Raw genomic sequence first — 25,645 nt, 5'->3', positions numbered from 1 at the left:
TGTCAACCAAATTTTTCATTTTCAAATAAGGACTAATTACTCACGGTATCGTCATACAAGTAATTATTCCTCTTTTACTATAAAAACTCCCAAAGCTTTGTGCAAAAGAAAAAGGACCAAAAAAAAAGTGACAAAGTGACCTTTGAATATTGGCCCGTACAAAAGCATTGACACTGTTGTAGGAGAGACTACTAACTACGGTAACTGTTATAGGAGCATGAAATTAAATGATAACATGGGTTTGTTTGGATTGCACATTATTTGTCAAAAAAAGAAAAATTATATTATAAATATGTTTTTCAATCACTTTTTAATCTTTTCAATCACCTTTTTTTTCATTTTAATACGTCACAACATATTAAAAGACCTATGTTAATCATTCCAAATAATCTTCCTCTAATGCCCATTACAATTTTTGTGACACCACCACTCTCAAAGATATTTGATTTGATACTCTGTGCAAAAAAAAAATTTAGAACAACGAACTCTAAACTCAACCTTAATCTTCTCTTCGAGTTAATTTGAACTAGATAATTGTACAAGTTTCGTGTCATAAACCAAATCTCGAGGGATAATTGTACAAGTATTTTTTTTTTTTCCCTAACAAGAGGGGTGAGATTCAAACAATTAAGAGGAAAAAGAAAATTAGAACTCAAGATTTCTAAATTCTGAAATCTTAATGTCAACCACTGGATCAAAGCTTCCATGGCTCATTTCTAGTCGCAATAAGACGACTGTGCTACCACGTCATATCCATTTTATTCGATCTCAGCATTCCTTTCTTCCGTTCATGGAAGCTGTGCTTAAATTACCATAATGAAGGGAAGGACAATTTCAAAGAAATGGCCTGATCAAGGTCCTTTCATTTTCTTACAATTACAGATTGCATTAAAAGGATGTTTATGCGTAGTATTTGCACAGCTCCAAAATAACAAATTGTAGCAGATCTACACGATAAGTTTCGTGAGCTTTTAAAGTAAACATAATCAAACTAGATAGACGTAATAACATGCTGCACTCTGAAACATGCAAAGATCTTTGTCATCTGTGTTGCATGTTCAATGAGTAGGAAGCCTCACCCTCCAACCGTATTCTCTTCGTACCTTTTTCTTCTTCTTGGCTTCCAGCACATACCAACCTGTTCTCCTTGGCCTCCACAGAGCACCTTTTGTAAGGTTTAAATCCTGTCCGACGCACTTTCAGTTTTCCCGTAGTCAGTAGTCCCCCTTCCGTGATGTTTAAACATCTTAAACTCGAATTATTCTCCAATTCTTGATGAATGGCAGAATTCATGCACATCTTCCCATTGAGGTCTAGCAGATATCCCTCGTCACCTTTCTCATCTGCGTTATCCTTATTTTTCTCATTAGTGTTCTTTCCTTTATTCTTTGAATCATGTGGAGGAGAAAAGCTTTGTGGCAGTACTTCCCTGGAAAATAGAGCCTGAAAAGCCAGCCGGCCCTGCAAACAAAGTGAGCAAAACAAAAGCACATATGAAAAGGAAAAGCAAATAAAGTGACAGAGTCGAGCACAAAGAGGGGAATTTGAGTACCTCCTCAGAAACCTCCTTCCAAGAATCGCTTGTACTGCTGGAGCTTCTACTTCGTCGACCGCTAGAATCAGCAATAGGCTGACTTACAACAGGTTCCCTTAACTCTTCCTTTCCTTTCTCAAGCTTCTCCAAAGCATCTGTCTCTACTTCACTGCTCGAAGGTGTATTTGATCCACATGAAGAGCGGTCTACCCGTTTCCTACCCTTTGGCTTGTTTGAATCATTAACATCAGTCACTGCTGCACTATCAGTTTTTTTAGCAGTTGATTTATTACTTGAATTCAGACCTTTACTTTCCTCAGAATCTGACAATGACAAAGTCGGTGATTTTGAGGTTGAATGCTGCTCTTGCAGAGCTTCAGAAAATTCTGGTTCCAGATGTTTAGCATCCAAGGGAGGACCACTGATTTCTTCTCTTCTTTCAGTAATGTCAACTCTTGGTTGATTGGTAACTGCAGGAACTGCGGAGCCTGAAACAGGCACATAGTTTAAACCCATGTGAAATGGAGCACAAAGTGGCAAAAGCCCATGGGCTGTCCACCATGCAGTTGCAGCTGCCACTGTGGCCGCGGCAATTGATGTTATGCTTGGAGCTGCATTCATCTGTCTTGCTGTAAATCCTCCTGTACTTCCTCCAGGTGACTCCACAGGAGCTTCTGTGGTTGAGCATGGCCACAAACTAGCAGCAAAGCTTCCTGCAGCATGAGCCGTTGGATTTTGTAATAAAGCAGATACAATTAGATTTGAGAAGGTAGAGGACGCATGCAGGAATGAATGGTAATCTTCTTGATGGACTGGAGTCCAGATAGGATTGAAACCGACAAATGGCTGGCTAATGGAAAACCTGGATGCACTGCTCTGATGCTGAGATGTAGCAGATGAAGAAAGAGTAGAGAATATGTTTGAATTAACCCCACCGATCTCATGAAATGAGGATTCCTCATATGGCATATGGGCAGAAACATTCGGAGCATTCATTCTTAAGCTCCCATCAAGAATGTGCACCGCAACATGTCTGGGTTGGCTCTTCGGAGATTGTACACCATTTTTTGGCGAGGTGTCAATATTTTCAGATTGTTCCGGTACATTTCCTTTGTTTTGAGCCGGTTTATCATTTAAAGAGTGTGCATTTGCCCAATTTCTGCTGTTACAAGTGCCATTCTCCTCAAATGACTGTATGGTATAAAATTTGTCTGAATTCTGATTTGGTCCGGCTTCAACAGTAACATAGGATTCAATAGTTTCATCCCTATTGACCACCTCATTGAAAATTGGCACGAACTCCTTAAGGACAGACGATTTTCCTGAAGCCATTGTTGAGGAGCATGTGTTTGCTGAAGATGGGGAGATACCAGGAGATGCTTGGAGAAGGTTGAAACATTTATTGGATTCACCCTCATCATGATTTTCCTTAGCATCTTCAAACTTCTCACCCTCAGGTTTCTGACATAAATGCAGTAAATAGGAAAAAAATTCATAATGTCTGACAGGCAAATAAACCAATAAAACCCGAGATGATGATTTATAATTCAATAAATACTGAAAAGAGATAATACCGTGCAAAGTAAATACCTCAGCAGCTGGTTCTTTCTCCAGATCTAGTATGTGTTCAGCCTGGGGCAGAGAAGAACTTGGATTCCCTAATTTTCCATCCTTTGATTCCACCTGGGAAGTAGGCAGACCAATGCTCATCTTTCGAGGATATGGATTACATGGTTTCCTTTTGGGACGGGGAGGTGGAATTTCAATATCAAGAGCTTGTCCTATTGGGGTTCCTTTAGCAAGGGCTTCCTTCTCCAACTGCACAAGATTAGAAAGCAAAACTTTTAACTTACCCCCGTTTAGATGGAGAAGCATATTCGTGCGAATGGATGTACACATAGCAGCAATCTGATAATAGTGCTGAATTGAAGTTGAACATTCTGATAAACAATGTTAAATTGAAGTGGACCACATACCATTCAAATGAGATATTCTGACATTTAGCCTCAAGCCCGATAGGATGCAAGATTCTTATGAAAAATACCATGCAGTTAGCCTAGTTTAAATAATATTATAAATCGAGAATGTCAAAGTGGGGAACTCTGAACTGCATCATCATATAAAGACTCCTTGCGTCACCCTCATCACAATTTTGTATAAATACTAATCCTGAATTATTGAAGATATTAGATTTTTAATCAAAACATGTCGACTCCTGAACAAATTCAAATGTATTACCCCAATTCTTCATTGAATAAGGCACGTTGATAATTCAAAAATGACATGATCTTATTCAAAAAGCTCAACAAGAACAACCAAAGACATCTCATCTTTTCACCTCCAGATGGAAATTGGCCTTAGCTAATCCTTTTTCATCTTTCTTTTTTGTTTTTTTCCCTGAAAAATAAGTACTCGAGTTGCACGAGTATACACTAAATCAAACAGACAGACAGCAAACTCTCACTTCTAACCATCATAAATTGTGTGGTATCAATTGATAGTTCCAATTCACAATTCATAATATTGATAGTTCCTCTGGCTGGCTGCTGAGACCCTTGCTGAAAGGGGCTTTCAACCTCAAGTTATTAAATGGCAAGCCAAAAGTAAATCAGAATCTCAACACTTGTAGCTATGATGATTTACAGCATTATGATTTTCTTGGTATCTCTCTCTCAGGGCACCTAAAGCAATCTATAGCTCTCAGGGCACCAAAAATTGGAAAGAGTACTTCACATCTTAGGCTTAATTCTCAATCTAAGATCACCAAACTCAAAATCAAGGGGGCTGGTGTGACCAAGCTCATTTTGCCTTCACAACCAGCGGTTACCCACTTTCACTTCACACACATGCATTAACTGGCAAAAGGCCTGTTCCTCTAACTTGCTTGTTTCCAATTCTCACATGAAGAAGTGTGGTCCTATGAAATATAAAACAGGGAAATATAAATACCAAAAATGATTAATAAAAGGGGATTCTGCAACTGTAATCATTTCGTAGATACCACACAAGAAGTCGCATCGCAGTGTGAGAAACCAACATTTGATGGTTTCCTTTTTGGCCTTCTACAAAATTATCTTCTAAGAAAGTTCTAAAATCTCATTAACTTTTTAAGCATCATTCTCATAAATATTTATTCATCATAAACTTTTGAACCATAGTCCAGACGTCTAAAGCATAACAAACAATCACCGAGCTATAAGGCCTGTCAGTCACCTATATCAGTACAATCCTTTTATTCTTAAAGTACACTGTTCAAGTTCCATTAAACAGTTTTATTCCTAATCATCCAATCAGCACCATTGATCACCCTGATATAACTGTCTCCACTTCTACTTTCTTGCTTTCAACCCTTTTTCTTGACACCAATACAACAGTAAGTGCTGATGGCAAAATTACGTAGGGAAAAAAGAAAGCCTAAAGGACCACTTAACTATGCCTTTTTCAAATATTCTGAGACCAAACGAGGTTTTGTATAGCATTTTGCTATATGCCTAAAACGGATGGGTAGTTTAGTGACCAACATGTTTCTGCTCCAAATTGAATTGCTCAAATTCAGAGAGATGGGCCAAGAGTACGAACTTTACTACTAGAATAGTGTTTACTGCTTATAATACAAACATCTTCACATGTCCAATTGTTCAAAACTATGGATATTTAATAAGTTGAGGATACAAAGCCATTCAAAAATTAAAAAAAAAAAAAAAAAAAGATCAAAGTTACAAGCGCAATTTTGAACTCAAAATGACCAAATATATTGAACATAATTTTGTAAGGATTAAGAGCTAGGTACTTGCTCAGTCATACACATCAAAAGCAACATTGTTCAAAACTATGGATACTTAATAAGTTGAGGATACAAACCCATTCAAAATTTAAAAAAAAAAAAAAATCAAAGTTACAAGCGCAATTTTGAACTCAAAATGACCAAATATATTGAACATACTTTTGTAAGGATTAAGAGCTAGGTAATTGCTCAGTCATACACATCAAAAGCAACATTAAGGATACAGCACTGCCTGTTTCCGAAATCTAAAATAGGTTTTTATAGTTAAATGAATTAGGCTAAATGAAAACCAATATTTAAACCATTAATCTTGATCCACTAAAAATGCTCCCTTTATTCGCATGATAAGAGGCAATTGAATTAGTCTAAATGAAAACCAATATTTATACTATTAATCTTGATCCACTAAAAATGCCCCCTTTATTCGCATGATAAGAGGCAATTGAAAGACTCGCGATTCGCATGATAAGAGGCAATTGAATTCAATGGGCTTAACGAAAAAGTAATGGGCTTAACGAAAAAGTACTTGTTAGAACCAGAGAGGACTCTCCAGTCAGCATTATACTTTTAAATGAGTTCGACATTTGAACAGCAAAGGTATACTGAAAACCTCGTAGGACATACAACTATGACTGTGAACCAAAATTAACATCACTACTTACACACATTTGGTATCTCCTTTTGTTGCTCATACACAGCCTTGGCATAATCCTTCAGTTGTAATTTGATTAAATGTGTGAAAGTTCTTACATATGCTCTTCATTTTACCTTGTTTTCCCATTTTGTCATTATAGTACTGCTCTTCTCCTTTGTCAAGCTCTCATCAAAAGTTTTAAGGTACGTAATTAGGGTTCGAGAATAGAAGACCACACCTTTTCTTACTTCACGTCCTCTCTGAACACGGATACCAGTGATGCACACATTCCTCAAACTTACATGAGTTACTAATTTGTCCTTTCCTGACGGTGTCAGCAACCAAAACTTTAGAAGTTTCCTAAATCACATTCTCCCAGGTAAATGTATGAATCATGTCAAGCCTGGTCTAATCATGCAATACATGGTTGTCATGGTGGGCCTTTCACACCCCAGTCCTTATGGGGAAAGGTGATATGTCACTCAAATGAAACCACAAAACTAACCTTCAAGGATGACATCAGTTTGTTTACGTTTAGGAAAAAAATACAAAATTCACAATGGTAATACACCTCAACCACTAACAAGAGAGTGCCCCAAGCACCAGTCATACAAGTTGAGAAATTAGGGGCATGGCACATTAAGGTACATAAAGTACATAAATCCTAATTTTCAAGCAAAAAGTCCACCAATGAAAATTCAGGATTGATGGTAGGTAGGTAGTCTTGAGACAGTCCAGCCCACAAAATATTGTTCCAAAGATAGTTCCAGAGTATGCCGACAGTGATTTCTTAAAATGGTCCAAAATCCGGGCATATCCCTACTTTGAGTCAGAGGAGATATTGCTGGTATGAAGTTGAGTGACTTGCATGGCTGCTGATTAGGGACTAAGTAGGATGAGGACAGAAACTGGAATACATAGAAGACCTTGGTGGGATGATTATGTAATTTTTCTTTCCATCTCCAATGAAGCAAGAGTTAGACTTATTCTATTTCTAAAACCTAAAAAATATATTTTACAGGCTTTGTTTGCCATTTTGTGATAAGATGTAAAAAATGTTGACTTTTCAGTTTTGATCATTAACTTTAACCTAAAACTTGATATATATATACATTAATTCAAAGGGATAAAATGGCCATTTCAAAACCATATGCAATTTATGTGGTACAACACTAAGCCACAGGAGGGTTATAGGTTATCAACCCTAGCTATAACCATCAAAAGATTGAAAATGGAAGATCACAGAGGCCAGAAAAGACAAAATATGCAGGCAGTCTCAATTCAGAAGTTGGATCCTATATAATCTGTAATCAACAACATTTGGACACCCAATAAACTCAAGTTCCTAGGCAGAGTGGAAATAAATGCTACATATATCTAAAACAACAAATAGATACACGTTGGATAAGTACACAAACAATCTACTTCTTTAGGTTGCATAGGTTTCGTTGTGCCTATGCATAAGATGATAAAGAACCTCAACTTCAAAACAACACCAAATAATTTCCTGCATAGCTACAACCAACTTCCCTTATATTATACTTTACTATATTGAGAACTTTCAGATTGCTAATATGGATGAAAATTTTTTCCGAGCGAAGTATAACTACAACATTTTAAGAAACAATTGTAACATTTTCTTCACTGATATTATAAAACACAACAATATGAACGGTTGATCTATGCTAATCAACAAGAAATAAAAGATAAAATAGTACTGCAACATGATATCAAAAGACAGTAAATCACCAATGGATTTAATTCCTTGACAATTTTCTTTGACCACACTTAATGAATATTACATTATGGAACTTGCAACACTTTCTTTGTGGCAATTCATTATAAGGCAAAGCATTACAGCCTCAAAAAAAAAAGAAAAAGAAAAAAAGCAAACCATTATGATCAATTTAGCTCATCAAATTTTCAACAAAAGAAGAAGGTAAACTAGTAGTACTGCAACATGGAATAAAAAGAGAACAGATCATCTTGATTCCTTAACAGTTTTGTCCGTATACATGTTATGGATATTGCACTATTGAACCTGTAAACTTTAGTTGGTTTGCCAACTAATTAAGCCAAGCACAACAGCATTCAATGTTCATTCAAATTTTGAGTCGGACTTGAGCTTGGTCGAGCAGGTGGCAGAGGTTTCAAAAGATGGGCCCTAGAATGTAATATGACTGAAGGAAGTAGTGAGAAGTGATATTTGCTGCGAACAAGAACTTTTAGCTAAACTTGACTGATAGCCATCCCGGTACAGAATCAAGGAGATCAATACACCAAACACCAGCAATTGTGTTGTGTGCAGTTTTCCAACTACAATGAGAATATTGACAAAGCTAATTAACAATACAATCCTTTCAACCTTCTCTTCTTCTCATTCATGAGTGAGGACAGTTTGAAAGCAAGGCAATGAACAAATAACTACCGATTTGAAAGAACCAGCCTTACACATCGTAACATTGTGCTAATAGCTTGCAATGAAAAGCAGCTTCATGATGAACAATGCTGATGCATGACAGCAGACACTTACTACTTTGGTTTAATTGATGGTTATCAAAAAATATGCAATTTACAAAGAAAATTCCTATTCTGTCTTTAATACCACTTAATTACCATGTTTTTTTTTTGGTCTTCTTCTTTCTTTATTTTTCAAATTCTTGGCAACCAAAATGGAAAATTTCTCCAAAGTGTACCCCCTAAAATCAGCCCTTAGACCTAGTGACCTCTTACCATCAGTAATACCTCCTCTTGAATGAGGCCAACAATTTTGACACTACACTATAAGCTTTAGGCACTTCACAACTATAATTCCTCAACCAATATGATAGAAACACTTACAAGAGTGGATTCTCCAAGAATTTAAATGCCAAAACCACACTAATTACATAATAAACAAGGCAACTTGCATAATTATGACAAAACTTTAACTAGATTATTACATGACTTACACAGGGACAACTAAATTTAGAACTGTAGCAAGGTACAGACTCAAACAACCGGAACATAGTTGTTAATCAGGTATGATGGGATGCAGGTATCTGTTAATCAGCTTGGGTATGATGGGATGAGTAACATAAGTGATAGCTAAAACACTGAGCACTCAGTCCCCTTCACTTCCAATCAACAATCTGGACAAATCTCATTTCCTGGATGCTCACTTATTTTAGAAGCAATCAGTTGCAAGATATAATGATCTTAAAATATACAGTCCTAGAAAGCTGACTGCTTAGACATCATTCTAATTATGGTTAGTTTCTAATTTTTAAGTTTAATAAATGTGATAGTCATCTTAACTGGACTTAGGTTCCAGGAACTGCTCATCAACTCTTAGAGCAAATCAGTGGACTCTTCCTTTGTGAGTATTTGTCTGCCACTCAAAGGCCGTAAGAACCTATATTTAACACCTTGAAGACCAGTAATTTTCCCACTTGATGTAGCAAAACCTAAGAATGTGGGACCTAAAAACCTTTAACAATATCATGCATTATCAGTTAATTAAGTAAACATTGTTCTTCAAATCCCCCTTTTCCCTTCCCGCTTCTAGAAAAGCACCCCTCCCCTGCTAAAATAATTTTTAAATAAAACAACATAAACATTGATAATCAACAATATGTGAACGTAAAATTTCAAAAACAATCTAAGGCTACCCATCTCTCTATTCCTTATTTATAAGCTCTTTCTTTTAGAGCGTTACAGATCTTAAATTCCAGCTTCCATATTTGACATGGAAGAAATTGCACTTCTTGAACCACACAGCTGTTCTAACATACTTTAGAAAGCAAGAAAATCAAACTTGTAGAAACACCTCAACCACTTCTAGAAGGTTGCCATCTATATAACATAGTAAACTAATAAAAGAACAACCACTAGCTTGCTTGCTTGGTTCTTCTGCAGTAGTAAAATCAAGTAAAAGGAATTTTATTATTTTCCATCATATTTCAAGACTTTCTCCTCACATTACTAATGACTTGCTAACAACAAGTTTCACACAACTTCATGAAAAGGATTCAGTGCTATACAGAACTTTCCTTCGAACAATTGTTACCCAATATGTAGTTGACAGACTGGAATACTCAGACATCCCTTTCTACATTCCTTTTCTTCAGAGAAAAAAATTACATTTGTTGTTGTGATACTCAGGTAAGCTTGCTGGTTAAAAGTCAAAACTTCTTCAATAGCAAGAACCTCTTCCCACACAACCACCCACACCCCCCCCCCCCAACAAAAAAAACACACACACAAACACAAGGATTTTCAAGCTACAATCCCTTCCAATGCCATCCAACTGACATGAACTAAAATTCATGTTTCAAATAACTTGACAGCATTGAAAATCCTATGGATTGGATTAACTCACAGAACTCAAAAAGCTACCACAGGCAATGGTTTAGTCAGATTGTAATAGGTTTTTCATCAAATACCATGTCAGTCTCCTAATTGTGGTTGTACCAACTGCTGCAGCAACTTGGTGTTGAAGAAACTTTGTTATACTAAACAAAGACATTTAATTGGAGAGCTGCCTTAGCTAATTGTCAATACAAGACAAACACTCATTATTCTTCAGTTAATCTTTTATAATGTCCTAGGCTGTATTCATTATTCTGCAGTGGCTGATGCCCATAAAAAAAAAAAGAGGAAAAAGAGAGAACACGTAAGGACACATAAGGATTTTCAGCGCTACAATCTCTTCCGATGCCATCCAACTGAGATGCACTAAAATTCATGTTTCAAATAACTTCACAGCATTAAAAATTCATCCTACAGATTGGATTAACTCACAGAGCTCAAAAAGCTACTACAGATATAGGTCTAGTCAAATTGCTATAGGTGTTTCATCAAATACCATGTCAGCCTCTTAATTGTGGTTGTAACACACTACTGCAGTAACTTGATGCTGAAGAAACTTTGTTGTACTAAACAAAGACATTTAATTGTAGCTGTCTTAGCTAATTGTCAATACAAGATAAACACTCATTATTCTTCAGTTAAGTTTTTATACAATAAGCTGTTTTAGCCAATTGTCAATACATGAAAAACACTCATTTAATTGTAGCTCTTTTAATTATTCTGCAGTGGCTGATGCGCAGGGATAAATACCTCATCACAGCTGCTCTATCTTGATTCCGAATTGGATTACATGACACGTTATCTACCAAGAGTTAAATGGTCTAGCCTGAACATGTATCATTCTATTTCCATTTCACTTAAGTTTTTTTAAGTATCTTTACTCTGAATTAGATTTTGATTACCGAAGCCTTATACACCAAATTTTTTGGGTATAAAAAAAAAAAAAAAAAACTCTTCAAACATATACATGAATATGTTTCCTCATATTTCCACTCCTGTTCAACAGGTAATAAAATGGCATGACAAAACATAAATTTGTTCAAACTGAAGGATTTTTATTTTTATTTTTTGACAAGGGAACCCGCAGCCGCTACCCGAGAGTGCGCACTAGGTAAACTCCGCCCCGGGCAATAGCCCACAAACCGAAGGATTGTTTCTGGCATTACAGAATAATGCCTCAAAGTTATTGATAATTGATAAAAATATGGATTAATCTTCAATATGCTGACAGTATGTACATTATCACCGTTGGATGCATGGCAACAAATCTGAAATTGAATTTGAAATCTAAAATTTGCATATGTGCCAAGCATCCAACAATGATAGTGTATACACTGTCAATGTGTGTAAGATTAACTCTAAAAATATGCATGGATCTAAGCCATGTAGGCTAGAAACATCTCCAAAATGCAAAAACATATTAGGTGAAGCAAAGGAACACTATGAAATACGGGAATAGTGCTGAAATCATTGAGGTATGTTTTAGGAAAAACACACAAAATAATAGATCTGGTGCTTGGCCGTAGGAAGTGTTCAAAGGAGATCCAGCAAAATTCAAAAAAAAACACACACACACACATTTAAGGATGCTTTCTTTTTTGCCCATCTGGCTTTGGAGGGGAAAATGAGAGTTATGCCAAACAATGAATAGTTGAAATATGACAAAAGAAGATAGTGAAGACTGTGAAATATTCCAAAGGAACACTATAAAATATGAGTATAGCGCTGAAATCATTGAGGCATGTTTTAGGAAAGCCACTCAAAAAATAATAGATCTGGTGCTTGGCTGTAGGAAGTGGTCAAAGGAGGTCCAATAAACTTTTTTAAAAATTTTTTAAAAAAAACACACATTTATGGATGCTTTTGTGCTTTGCCCATATGGCTTTGGAGGGGAAAATGAGAGATATGCCTAAGGATGAATAATTGAAATATGACAAAAGAAGATGGTAAAGATTGCATGAATGTGAAATTCCAACTCAAATAAAGAGACTTAAAATGTGTACCTCGTTAAATGTTATCTGCAATAAAAAGTAGGTTGAAGATGATATATTTCCGCATTTTATTTACAAAAATTCCTTCAGAAACATTTTATAGCACATTATACCCTTGTAGGTATCAACAATTTATGTAAGAAATCTAACTTTTTTCCGTCTAATCTACCAAAATTTACAAAAATTTGTGTGCTTGTTCACTCTTTAAACTTATTCTCCCATGTTGGTAAGGATGTTATACATGCATTAGACCTTGTAAAGCACGTTGACCAGAGATACCCTATAAGATAACTCTGAGTTCTGGATTATTCATTTTTGCCACAGTCAGGTGATTTAGTCTAACCATCAAGTACTTTTGACCATTGTTCCTTTACTACAGGTAGCACTGGAATAACTCTGGCCCAAACATGGGAAATGGAGAAAATGCGTCACAAAATGAAAGTGCAATAAGAAGGAAGGCATAAACCCACCTATTCTGATCTGAAGTGCAATCGGTCAATTCTTCCATACAAACCTAAAGAACTCTTATCTTTTTCACGTATGCATGTTTATGCTGAAGAGGTAATATATAATGGATTAACTACATAAATTAATATAAATATCCAGCAATCATAATTGCTGCACTCTTCATTTATACAGAATTATCACTAAAGATGAGTACAACTATAACAAACCATCTTTTATTTTCAAGAACGATAACATTCACTTACATTATGAATTTGAAGCAAACTTATATTTAATTCTCAAAATTAGAAGATTTACAGATTTATAAGTAGATCAGATTGCTTTACCAAAGTTTTGCTTTCATACACAATCACGAAGCTATTTCTCCATTAACCAATATGATTCCTGAATAATGGATAAAATGGAGAATTTGGAAAACACTCAATACTAGATGGCCTTTTCATGGCACTACTCATGCTCAGGCCCTAGAAGTTGCAATATTATTTAGTTCAGAACAGAAAAATGTTATAGCAAGGTTAGCTCTTAATGTCCACTGCAGTTTTACTGGCAAATGCAGTTCATGATCCCCAGGGTAAAAGTAGCACACAAGAAAATTTGCGAAACTTAAAATGAAAATTAATAGAACTTCCATGGGTGAGCAAATGGTGAAATGAAATCCATGGCAAATAAGCTTCCAATGTGATACGGCCTAAGAAAAGGAACAGGTAAAGCGACTCTCAGACAAGCATAGAATAAGAAGGTAGTGCTTGACCTTTGTAAAGAATTTCTGTGCATGACTTCTGATCTGCACCGCAGTCTTTGTTCCTATATGTTCTGCAAACCACCAGATAGAAAACAACAAAAAAGAAAAAGGAGCAAGAACAGTTGTCTAAGTAAGAGCAAGTATTATACATCGGAAGGAGCACATGGCATGATACTCCAACAAGAAAAGATGAGAAGAATTTTAAGGGAAACCACAAAAGTAGCAACCTTGAAAAACATAAAAAGAAAGCAATCAAATGAGAGAGAGAGAGCCCAGATGGAGATATCAACTGTGATAAAGCATCAAAAGGAAGGAGATTGGTAACCTTCTATACGCTGCCAAGCACGTCCGTACAGCTTCAAGGCTTCTAGGAACCTATTATGCTCCTCCTCGGTCCACCGCTCACGTTGCTTAGTTATAGTGTAAGGCTTCCTGGCCTGGAAGAGAGGGAGAGGCAGCAAAATTGAGGTGGCTGGACCAGTGAGGATGAAGCACCTAGCTGGTCACAATTAAAAAATGTAAGAAAGGTGGGGGGTTGGGGAGAGAGGGAGCTTATGTGTACTTTAATTATCAGTTCTTCTCCAGAGGAGTAAGTGTCCATCTACACTGAGAGGACCAGAGGGTGGCTATGTCGTCGGCTAACGCTGCTTTAAATCCTCTCGGACGAGCAAGGGATAGAAAAGGAGCTTTCTTTCATCTGCGGCCACATCATCAAACAGCAGAAAAATCTTGTGGGCCGTGGTGGTTATGGTGGTGGTGGAGGGCGATACCTGGTAAGTAGTCAATAGTAGAGGTACTGCAAAAGAGAAGAAGCAGTAACCACAGAATTCGATGCGGATCCGCCTCTGTTACCCAAAATAATACTTAGCACTCAAGTCAAAACTCAACCAAAAGACTAATTGATACTACTTAGGTAGGAACACTGGTATTAGAATAAAGAATACACTGGACCAACTAACTACTAGTAGTAGCATTTCGGATACAGTAGAAACAGAACATATCTTTTACTACTTTCTTTTTATTCTTTGGGGTTTATCGAATTTGCAGTTAAATCAGAATCCAGCCATCACATAGAGGGAGAGACAGAGCATGAAGAAAATTCCTTATCCAGAATCCTCACCAAAACGAACCGCATGATGCCTAAACCTTTCATGTGAGGAGAAAAGGAAAAAAAAGGAAAGAAGGTTCAATCAGTACTCATCTATTAAGTCAAGAAATGAAGAAATAATAGCAACTTAAAAGACAAAGCCATCTTCCACAACCACCTGCTTTTCATGGATAAAAAAGAAAAAAAAATGAGATTTGGTTTGGTTTGAGTACCTCGGGAGATATCCACAAACTGTACAAGTTTTGCTTCGAGTCAGACCATACATGAGAGGGAACTCACCCCACACTCATCATCATCATCATCCTTTAATTCAGCACAATGATGGATCGGAATCTAAGGAAACTACAACTCCCGGAAAGAAAAAAAAAACACACACACACACCCACACACAATAGCTGGCACTACAGCCAAAATGGATATAGAGAGAGAGCAAGAGAAAAAGAAGGGAACCCTAGCTAAGAGCAGAGAATAAAACACGGATGACTGATCTTCAAGAACAGAAGAAAGAAGAAGAGACTGGAAGCCGGACTGGAGAAGGAAGGTGAGGAGACTGGAGAGAAGAACCGGGTTTTGGCCAAATTGAGAACCTAAAACTGGCAACGGGCCTTTTTTCACATTCACTTTTTTCTTTTTCTTTTTTTAACGTGTCTGGAAAAATCTGAGCCACTAGTAGCATTGGTGCGGATTTAATTTTCAAGAAATAGGAAAATGGGAGGGGAATTATTTGAGGCTGTAAAGTAAGGAAGCAGTGGGGGGAGAAGTAGGGGTTTGGGATGACTCCATGTGGCAGGGAATTAGTGGCTGGTTGTCTGCTCCAGCTGCCCCCACTCCCTTGCACTTTTGGGAATACAGACAGAGACGACGCGCACTGGATTGGACGTCACCCCCACACTTCCTCTTGCCTCCTCCCAGTGCCATACATTCATCGTACCCAGCAGGCCTTGCGCCGGTCTTCACCACAAACTCCGTGCTGCGAACATCACGCGCCAAGTTTAAAAGTGCACTCAACGGGACCCACTATAAACCAGCCCTCCCCACGTGGCCTTTTCCACAATTGTAACTCCACGTCCCGTCAAGTGAGTACGGACACGTCCTCAATCTTGTTGGGGGGCTAGGGGTTACATTAAAAAAAAACCACAAAAAGAACCTCCCCCCCCCCCCCACACCCCAAAAAGGAGCACAACAACGAAAGTGACAACTACAACGGATTTGGCAGCAAACCCAGCCCCCAAAAGAATTGCTCCCCTTTAGTCCCTTGAAGCGCTGAATGGACTTGGTTTGAGTGGTTGGGTTGGACTGGACTCCCATCGTAATCAGATCACTTTAAACTTTACCCATCCCGAGCAACCCAACCCAAGTTTCATTTCCATATTTCTTTGTCTTTCAAATTTCTTGCCATCCATCATCTAGCCCCCTTTTTTTTTATACGAAAGAAAAAGCATTAATCATTTTTTTGCCATCCATCATCTAGCTTTCACCTTAACCTCTACTTCAATTTTTTTGGCTTGCTTAATTTTTTTTTATTGCTGTCGTGGACAGCTTCCCTTCAACTTTCATTTTGACTTTTTTAATTATGAATTGATGATGACAATAACGTGTGCAAAAATTTTTCAATTTTTGTTCCTTCCTTCCCTTTTTTTTATAGATGCTTTTCTATCTTCTTTTTGTTGTTTTGTTACAACAACGAGGTACATATTCTTATATTCTACCACATTTTTCATGATGGATATCTAGAGCCCATACCTCAAGTTGAAAGTTGAGGAGAGTGATGAGGGATGAGAAGCAGCAATATCAGAAATTTTGCTAAACACTAAGCTTGTACGATATCTCCCGTGGATTAATGGATTAACAGCTTGGATGTTTAAAGCTACCTGCGAGTCAGAAACCAGTTCTGTATAGTTTTGTCCTTGAAGTCCTACAACTGTCGTCCCTGAATCACGGGGTTTCCATAAAGAGCAAGTATGCTCAGTAGCTTTTATTCCTTGCATGTATTTAAGAACAATTTATTCCGTACTAAAATCTCTACAAAATATGCCTTTGACCCAAAATTTAGGTACCGATTAAAAATTTAGAAGATGCAGCTCGTGCAAGGGGAGTTCCATTTGACAGGGTGCACGGAGCACATGCATTTGAATATCCAGGAAGGGACCCCAGATTCAATTAAGGTATTCAATAAGGCAATGATCAACCACACAACTATCATCATAAACAGAATCCTTGAACGATATAAAGGTTTCGAGCACTTCAAAACTTTGGTAGATGTTGGTGGTGGTCTCAGAATTACCCTCGGTGTTATCACAACTAAATACCCTAGTCTCAAAGGTATTAATTTTGATTTGCCATACGTTATACAGCGCGCACCAACCTATCTTGGTATGGTTTTGGCTTTTTTCCATTTCTTGCTCACCTCTGTTTTCCATTTAGCTTCATTGCCAACTAAGTAACAAATGCAAGATAGCACGAGAAGAACAAATATTGAAACAAATGCTGCGTCCTTTTGCATAAACTCTATGGAAATGCTGAACGAATAACTTAGTTTTGGGGAAGAAAGGCACTTATTTTTTATAATGCAAGATAACTTATTTTTTATAATAAAAGTAGAAAATAATGTAATACATCATTTGTCCAAATATAATAATTCCAATTTCACACAAGTTAAACAAATTCATTTAGGATTAAGTGGTTAATACCTTTGGAAAAAAAAGAATAACTTAGTTTAGTTGGATAAAATATTTTTTATATTTATTAATTTTTTTTTAATTCGTAAACGGGTTATTAGGTCAACCACAGGTTGATCCGAATTTGACCTGTTTTCTTTTCGGGTTCATCGGGTTCGATCCGATTCTAATCCGAACTCGTGAAATCTCAATCCAAACCCATTAATTTCGTGTTAAATTCGTGTCGCATTTTCAGGTCGTGTCGAAAATTGCTTTCCCTAATAGTTCCATTGAGAGGTCACCATTCTCAGTGATTTATTTGAAACTTCCGTGTCACGCGGTTGAGTTGGCCAAGTTATTTAATGTTTCAAGATAGTTTCAGGATACAGTGTAGCAGCTGGTAATATGGCCAAGGATGTGCAAGATATTCAAGAAGTTGTCAGGCAGAAGCTGGAATCGATGAATAATAAGTTCAAAGTAGCAGCTGATAAGCATCGTCGAACGACCATGATCGAGGTAGGTGATATGGTGATGGTGTACTTGAGACGCGAGCGCTTCCCAGTTGGTACTTATGGCAAGCTACAACCACGAAAATATGGTCCCGACAAAATTCTACATCACATTAATTTGAATGCCTATATGGTGGACTTACCTGAAGAGCAAATTATCTGGCTGGCCACTAAACTTTTGCAATCGTCGAGTTTTGGTCACTCAATTATTAAAAGTCTGGTTTTGACCATTAAAATGTATAAAATTGAGACTCAAGGCCATTCTGTTAGATTTAATCGTTAAGTTGCCCGGTCTGTCTGATCGGGCAATTTCCAAAACTAAAGGTAGGGTCAATTTAGGAAGTTCAACATACATCTTCTTCTTTAGGGCAAGTTCCTCAAGCCCAGAAGCATTGGTGATTGAAGTGGGAAAGTTTCCAGAGAAATTGTTTCCTAACAACTAATAGTTTCAGATTTGGTAGGGTGAGATCCACGTCAATTGGGAGATTGCCATGGAAGTCATGGTATGGAACTCCAAGTAGTCCTTCCTGCAACAGAGTCAAAGCTGCGGTAATGCTGACTCTCCTGGTCAATAGGGCTATTCAAACCAATCCACCCTAAGCTGTTACAGAAGGAGCTGCAGATCTGATCCTAGAAGCTCCACCAGTTGCCTGTACTATTTCATCAGCTGTGGGATGCTTAGACGGTACTAGTGCTTGAGTAAGCGGTGCTCCCTTTCTCCTTGCAATTACCGCTGCAGAATAGTCATTCCTAGAAGAAGCTGTTTTCAAATTCAAATAGGTTGCTTTTAGAATAGGCTCTTTGAAAGATAACTGAATGCGCTTAGTCCCCTGGGGATTGGTCTGCACTCAGGGGCTCTTTTTAGCACTAACTGGCTTGGGAAGATAGCAAGAAGTCTGAGCCTTCATATCCATTTTGAGAGACGCCTCAGTGGATTGAATCCCCGTTCATTCGAGAAATAATTGAACCAATCTTTTCAAAAGCCCCATCTCCAGAGGCAAACTTCCCTCCAGATTGTTGAAGTCAAGGCCGAGTCCGATCAATGATGATGATAAGTTCCCAATGGGAGAGGGAATCTCTCCCGTCAGATTGTTTTTGGTAAAATATAATCCTTTAAGCTTCTTCAAATTGCTTAGCTGATCGATTGGAATCTTCCCTTCTAGCTTGTTACTGGTTAGGTCAATAGCTATCATTTCTGCGCAGTAGCTCAGATTTTCTAGGATTTTTCCACCGAGTGCATTACTCGACAAGTTCAAGACTCTTAGCATGAGGAGGCGACCGAATTCTTGGGGAATCCCACCATGGAATTGATTCTCCCCAAATTGGATGAACCTCATGAAGCTTAGGTCCCGTTTGGATTGCATTTTCCGTCATTTTTCATGGAAAAATTACTGTAGCGATTTGATGTATGTGAGGAAAAAAGGTAATAGGGAAATGTGTTCACGGAAAATGACGAAATTTTTCTACGGAAAACAGCAATCCAAGCAAGGCATTAGATTTCCGACCTGAGGAGATATAGCTCCAGACAACTGCTTACTCCTCAGAGTCAAGGCAATGACCCTTTGGTGTCGAGTACCACAAGTGACTCCTTCCCACCGGCAATGGTGTTGTGAGTGGTTCCAGGAATCACCAAGAGCCGTTTTTGTTCATTTCTCAAATGTTTGATGTTTGGGTTTAAGCAAAAACAAAAGGAAGACGAAGAACAGATGCATAGGAGAGGAAGAAAAGGTGCAAGTGCTATTTTTAACTTCCTAAATTGACCCTGCGTTTTGTCTTGGAAATCGCGCGGACAGACAGATCGATGAATTTAACGACTAAATCTAACAGAATAGCCTCGAGTCTTAATTTTATACATTATAGTGGCCAAAACCAGACTTTTAATAGTTGAGTGACCAAAACTCCCCGATTGCAAAAGTTTAATAGCCAGCCGGATAATTTGCTCCTTACCTGAATCACTAGGCATTTCTCGAACCTTCAATCTTGCAAACTTGTCCCGATACCGTTCATTGAATCTGCCTCTGTATCTAGATATACCTGCTAACTCGAGGATGAGTTTTCAGCAGGTGGGTGGGACTGATGTAAAGCAAGTTGAGGATAATTTCTGGGGCAAGAATGATCGCGCGAACAGTCGCACGAAGTAAGTTAATAACATAATTGAATAGTTGAAACTACAGTCCAAAAGACTTTCTTTGTTACAACATGCCCACAACTCATGTCGAAAAGTCTGTCCAGTTGATCGAAGACTTCTTTCCATATGGTGTGCCCACACCTTATATCAAAGAGTTTTCTGCCTAAAACAAAATCACCGTTTTTTAAATTTTTATGCTATTTTTTCTTCTTTTATTTTGGAAAATTTGATGTAGCTTATAAATAGGCATACTTTAAAAAAAAATTTAACAGCCTTTTATTATTTTTATCAAACTTTGTTGGATTTCACCAATAAACTTAAAAGTTTTATCTCATTTTTTGAATTTTTGATTCAAATTAAGAAAATAGTTCGAGTGACTTTTTTCTTTAAATTATACTTTCCGTGTCATCAACAAATGGAAAACCAAAACCGTCCCCATGCCAGCCAGACTCTGGCGTCCTCCCATCCAATAAAACGCATAAGATGGCTATCCAACAGCCATGTCAGCACTGCACTATCCAGATGGATCAGCGAACGAGTGGTCGTCCAGCAACCGCCCTGCCTTCACTTGGAGAGTGCTTTTGATTTTCCTAGGCGGAGGAAAATATCAGACCCGCCAATCCCCATTGAGTGAATTTCCGGAGGTGAAGGGGGGTGGAGGAATAAAGCATCAACAAAAAGCATCCTCTAAGCTCTCTCAAGTTCATTCTTCTCTCGTCCGAGTCTCGAGGGGTTGATCAGAGGGAAGAAGCAATGGCCTCAACTACCACTTCCACCCCACTTTCTCTCTCCGCTTCTTCCACCCTCATCGAAGCCAAGGCTTCTCGCCAGCCATCAAATCCGGCATCCCAATGTGTGACCTTACCCGCACTGGCTCCGCCTCTTCAGTCTCAATGTCGCGCTGCAAAGACAACTGCCTATTGTGAGTAGCTAAGCTTTTAATCCGTCTTCCACTCTTTTGCTTACTATACTTAAATTATCTGTCTTTTTTTGGAGTTAGCCATATATCTCAGTTTTAGCATCTTAATCAATCAGATATCTACTCATTTCTGCTGTCACTTGCCTGTTTTTCTCAGGCAGAAAGATTGCCCGGAATGTTGTGGCTATGGCTACCGGAGAGGCACCATCTGAGGTTGCAGCCACTGAGCTTCCGGAAATTGTCAAAACAATCCAAGAAGCTGTAAGGATTTATCCTTGTTATGTTATATACATGGCCTGCTGATTTTGTCCAAATAAGTTGTCCTCTTACTTAAGCTTCCAAGACGCTCTCAATTTGCCGCTGCATTATTCTTCTTTTCGTTCTTCAGTGGGACAAGGTTGAAGACAAGTATGCTGTCAGTTCTCTGGCGTTAGCTCTCCTTGTTGCGCTTTGCGGATCCACTGGATTGGTTTCGGTGAGGACTTTTCTAGCATGTATACTACTAGTGGTATTTGAAATCTATATTAATCGATGAATCACGCTATTTGAAAACTCATCCGAATAACTCAAATTATTTGTGGGCAAAATGGATATGGCTTGCGAGTTTTTGCAGGCAATTGACAGGCTTCCATTGATTCCCGGTGTACTTGAGCTTGTGGGCATCGGTTACACTACTGTAAGTCGAATTCTTTATCCGCCACTCTTCCTGAGATTGAGCATTTATAGCCCGAATTGTCCTCCTTTCTCGGGATTAAAGTCTACAACTACTGTTAATACTTAACACTAGTACACCGCCTGCTGAAAATCAATCAATCATCTGCTTGGCTGGTCTTTTACAATAAGGCATATACTATGTAAAATCTATCCGGGTAGCAACAGAATGAACTAAACTTCCCGCGCTCTTTTGTCTTTGACTGCAGTATTTCGTGTACAAAAACCTCGTTTTTAAGCCAGACAGGTATGGTCTCTCCTGCAACTTAGGTCTAACAGAATTCCCTGCTGTATGACTATAAATTGCTTTGTCTTGGCTTATGAAATTTCAGGGAAGCCCTGGTTAAAAAGATCAAAGACACCTACGAGGACATAATTGGGACCAGCTGAAAGTACACTGGAGTAGAAAGATGCTAATGGAGGGGTTTATTCAGACTCCATTGATCTTCTCTTTTATCTTGCTGTATATTGTAATCCTTCCTCTTTTTGTTACTCTGAAATTTTTAAACCCATTTAGCTCTGTAAGTGAACATAATCTTTCTTTTTCTGTTAGCACATCTAACCTTGAGTCAAAATGATTTTAATGGGCTACATCATAGACATACGTATATATCTGAATAATGTAATTTCCCTAAAGATCTATCCATATATATATATATATATATATATATATATCCCTTAAAAAATTGTATTAGTGTAGTTGGATAAATCCCTTGTCATGGCTGCGTGCAATTGCATGGAAACCACACCCAGGTTAAACGGATGTCCACAGGCAACTACAAGCGATGGCAACCCGCTATACATGCATGAGCTTGCGTTCTTGTACTACTTTTCAGTTTGCGTTCTTGACACTAGGTTAGTAGACTTGGTTGTCAATGACAGTTTTTATATTCCGAAACAGAACAATTTATAACCATATTCTTACGAGGTCAATGTTACTTCCAAAACCCACCAGATTTTTTCCCCCTGGTTGTAGATGTCGCTACAACTAACAAACAATCAACATACAACGTCAAGGTTTTAAAGTACGATGCGCACCATGAATTAGTCATCTACTTAATAGAACTCTATGACCCACAAGTTACATACAAAACATTCTACACTTATACCTTTAAACACAGCTCCAGTAGCCACGGCAAGAAACTCCGGTCCAGATCTCTCTTTCCCTCCCCGATATTGATTCATCATTATAAGATCAGCTTGACGCGTGCAATAGTATCAGGAATCACGGGGATAGAGATGTAATCGAGCCGAGTCGAGCTCGAGTAGTGCTATACTCGAGCTCGACTCGACTCATATATCCCTAGGCTCGAGCTCGATCGAGTCAAAAAAATTTATACTCGAAACTCGACTCGATGTACTCGCTCTAAGCTCGAAACTCGATTCGATAAGGCTCGATAACGAAAGGTATTTTGTAAATTCCATATAACTTATACCCATAATGGTCATTTTATAATTATAATATAGGGAAAATGACCTATTTCATCCCTTGCATTTCACAAAAATATTCTTTTCGTCCCTCACTTTTAAAACGAAGCAATTTGGTCCCTGACATTTAAAAATTAAACCTATTACATCCCTGAACCTAATTGTCAATTTGAATCAAACCATCCAATAACCCAGTAATAAATTTCGGAGATAGAATTGATAGATCATATTCACATGACATTTATTGAACCAAAAAAAATAAAAAGTATAACATAAAAGGTCATTCTTTGTCTTAGAATAATAGGATTTCTTTTTTGGGTAAATCTTTTCATGTACCGTTAGTATATACGCTTGTGAGTCTACATGTATATTATAAATACAAAATTTGGTGTTTAAATTTAAATTGAAATGATATGGCAGGTACATAAACCCATCAGTGTATACAATGACAATGTAAGAAAGATTAATTCTTCTTTTTTATGTTATAATTTTTTATTTTTTATTTTTGATTTCATTAAATTTCACGTGAATATCAAGTTGAGTTAGTCAAGTGATCTACCAATTATACCCCCAAAATTTGTAATTAGGTTGATAGATGGTTTGATTCATATTGAAAATTGGGTTCAGGGATGTAATATTTTCAGTTTTTAAATGTCAAGGATGAAATTGCTTCGTTTTAAAAGTGAGGGATGAAAAGAATAATTTTGTGAAATGTGAGGGATGAAACCGGTCATTTTCCCTATAATATATATATTATTTAAATTATAAATATATTATTTAAATAACCCCGGCTCGACGAGTAGCTCGACGAGCCTCGAGCCGGGGATTTTTGACTCGAAACTCGACTCGATTTTCATTCGAGCTACTCGAAACTCGGCTCGAACTCGGGTGGTCAACCCGAGTTCGAGCCAAGTCGTTGACCAAGCTACTCGCGAGTAGCTCGCGAGTAGCTTGGCTCGCGTACACCTCTACACGGGGAGAATCGCGCCAACGACTATTACAATTCCATTGTCTGATAGAGCCTTGTAACAATTTGTTAAGCAACTTCACGCACTGACCATCATCCCAGTCATGAAGGTAGTCTGCCAGTATTCCGGACAAAAGTAACTCCTTTTACAAAGCATCACAAGAAGAGGAAGAGGATAAGAACATAGGAGTATTGATGCTAAATGTGGACGGGGTATCTGCAAGGGCAGTGGACAAGTCTTCATGCACACACCCTTGAGTGTAATTTAAACAAAATCTAAGCTAGTGTTGTGGTTATATTACGGAGGCATCTTTGAATTAATTAAAAGTGGTCAAAAAGCAACTCAAACGAGAAGTTGGGTACGTTATTAAATTGAGAAGATCAGCAGAATTTTGAATTCAAACAAAATTTGCTATCTTTATTGTGTCAATAATGCAACTGAAATTGACAATTGCAAAAAAACCAAAACTAATCCTCTCTCTAAAACCACCACCTAATTGCACTTTCCAAATGAACCTAAGAAAAATACAATTGTGTAGAAAGATTTCAGGTAGAGTCTATTCAATTTTGTGCTGAATTCATGCAAGTTAGTTGAGTTGTGATACGATGGAGGGTTTTGGACAAAACCCAAGTCAGGAGGAGATTATCTATAGGTTTTTAAATCATAAGGAGGCTGCGTAGTAATACACTAAATCAAAGGAGAGTAAAAGGTAATTTACCCCCAAGAAAAAGGCACATAATGGTTTACAAGATGGCTGAAGTAGGAATGGAGACGGGAACAAATGCTGTCGAGAGATATATGGGGTGAGAGAAATTGTTCTCCCGTCAGTCACTTTAGATGGGGTGGGGGCTTAAAACAATACTCTCACCCAATCCTCCCCTTCTCTTGGTACAATATCCTGCCTATTCAATAATATAGGTGGCGTTTGGTAAGAGAGTTTCGGAATGGAGAATTGGAATAAACTCCATAATTATTATTTAGAGTACTATTATCGAAATTGAAATTTTGAAATTATATTTAAAAATTTGAAATTCCTCAATTCCCTAGTAACTTGGAGGGTTTTGGACAAAACTCAAATTTGATTCCTATCTAATTTATCAAAAATTAGGGATGGCAATTGGGGCACCTGTCCAGCGTGGGGCTAATGGGGCAAGAGGGAATTTTTTTCCCCAGTTTAGAAAAGAGGCCCGCCCCGCCACCCATTTAAAAAATAATATCCTTATACTATATAAGAATGAATTTAGGGCAAAGATTTCAACCGCAAGGGTGGGGTTATTTTGGGAATCCTTAATATTATGCATTAGCTTAAAAGCTTTATGTACAACTTAACAAAGCTTGTATTTGGATATGTTTACTGAAATGACCCCATTTTAATACATTTAAAGTTCTCATTGATGATCCATTTGGGTATTGATGGAATGTGTTATGAGTGTGCAACCGTTTTTGTATGTTGTACAACCCACATATGCTTGTGTGTTGGTGTAATTACTGGAATATCCCTTAACTACCAATAATTCCCCATTATAATACATTTAAAGTTGTCATTGATGAGCCACCTAGGTATTGATGGAATGTGTTATGAGTGTACAACCGTTTTTGCATTTTGTACGATCCATGTATGCTTGTGTGCTGGTGTAATTACCGGAATATCTCTTAGCTACCAATTCCTTATACTATATAAGAATGAGTTTTAGTCAAAGAGGGCTTTGAATTTCAA

General features: G+C 37.7%; 2 protein-coding genes across 4 annotated transcripts; one reads left to right on the top strand and one right to left on the bottom strand.

The window, feature by feature from the left end:
* Positions 1–817: 817 nt before the first annotated feature.
* On the bottom strand, positions 818–15,212 carry LOC113761081 (protein LHY). 3 transcript variants are annotated; one of them, XM_027303903.1, is made up of 8 exons: positions 14,821–15,212; positions 14,621–14,646; positions 14,063–14,296; positions 13,826–13,937; positions 13,510–13,571; positions 3,125–3,352; positions 1,553–2,995; positions 818–1,461 (listed from the first exon to the last, which is right to left on the bottom strand). In XM_027303903.1, the coding sequence occupies exons 3-8, from the start codon at positions 14,099–14,101 to the stop codon at positions 1,042–1,044; spliced, it is 2,304 nt and encodes a 767-aa protein (XP_027159704.1). In that variant the 5' UTR covers positions 14,102–14,296; positions 14,621–14,646; positions 14,821–15,212; the 3' UTR covers positions 818–1,041. The 3 variants fall into 3 exon arrangements, with proteins under 3 accessions (XP_027159704.1, XP_027159706.1, XP_027159707.1); XM_027303905.1 differs by having other exon boundaries at positions 14,063–14,646; XM_027303906.1 differs by lacking the exon at positions 14,621–14,646.
* Positions 15,213–20,492: 5,280 nt separating this feature from the next.
* LOC113760768 (protein CURVATURE THYLAKOID 1B, chloroplastic) lies at positions 20,493–22,125 on the top strand. The gene is made up of 6 exons (XM_027303485.1): positions 20,493–20,824; positions 20,979–21,082; positions 21,210–21,296; positions 21,435–21,497; positions 21,742–21,779; positions 21,865–22,125. The coding sequence occupies exons 1-6, from the start codon at positions 20,656–20,658 to the stop codon at positions 21,920–21,922; spliced, it is 519 nt and encodes a 172-aa protein (XP_027159286.1). The 5' UTR covers positions 20,493–20,655; the 3' UTR covers positions 21,923–22,125.
* Positions 22,126–25,645: the final 3,520 nt, after the last annotated feature.

Source organism: Coffea eugenioides, chromosome 2 (assembly GCF_003713205.1).
Source record: "Coffea eugenioides isolate CCC68of chromosome 2, Ceug_1.0, whole genome shotgun sequence".
Classification (NCBI taxonomy): domain Eukaryota; kingdom Viridiplantae; phylum Streptophyta; class Magnoliopsida; order Gentianales; family Rubiaceae; genus Coffea; species Coffea eugenioides.
The sequence above is the reverse complement of the archived record's forward strand: the minus strand, read 5'-3'. Positions and strand labels throughout refer to the sequence as shown.

Bases quoted from the DNA above. Each gene is read 5' to 3' on its own strand.
- LOC113761081 (XM_027303905.1), bottom strand. From the start codon at position 14,101: ATGGACACTTACTCCTCTGGAGAAGAACTGATAATTAAA. The intron at 3,353-13,509 runs GTCAAGCACTAC...AATCTTGTGCAG, and splicing joins CACAGAAATTCTTTACAAAG to TTGGAGAAGGAAGCCCTTGC. The intron at 1,462-1,552 runs GTACTCAAATTC...CTTTGTTTGCAG, and splicing joins GGAAGGAGGTTTCTGAGGAG to GGCCGGCTGGCTTTTCAGGC.
- LOC113760768 (XM_027303485.1), top strand. From the start codon at position 20,656: ATGGCCTCAACTACCACTTCCACCCCACTTTCTCTCTCCGCTTCTTCC. The intron at 21,083-21,209 runs GTAAGGATTTAT...TTCGTTCTTCAG, and splicing joins TCAAAACAATCCAAGAAGCT to TGGGACAAGGTTGAAGACAA. The intron at 21,297-21,434 runs GTGAGGACTTTT...GAGTTTTTGCAG, and splicing joins GATCCACTGGATTGGTTTCG to GCAATTGACAGGCTTCCATT.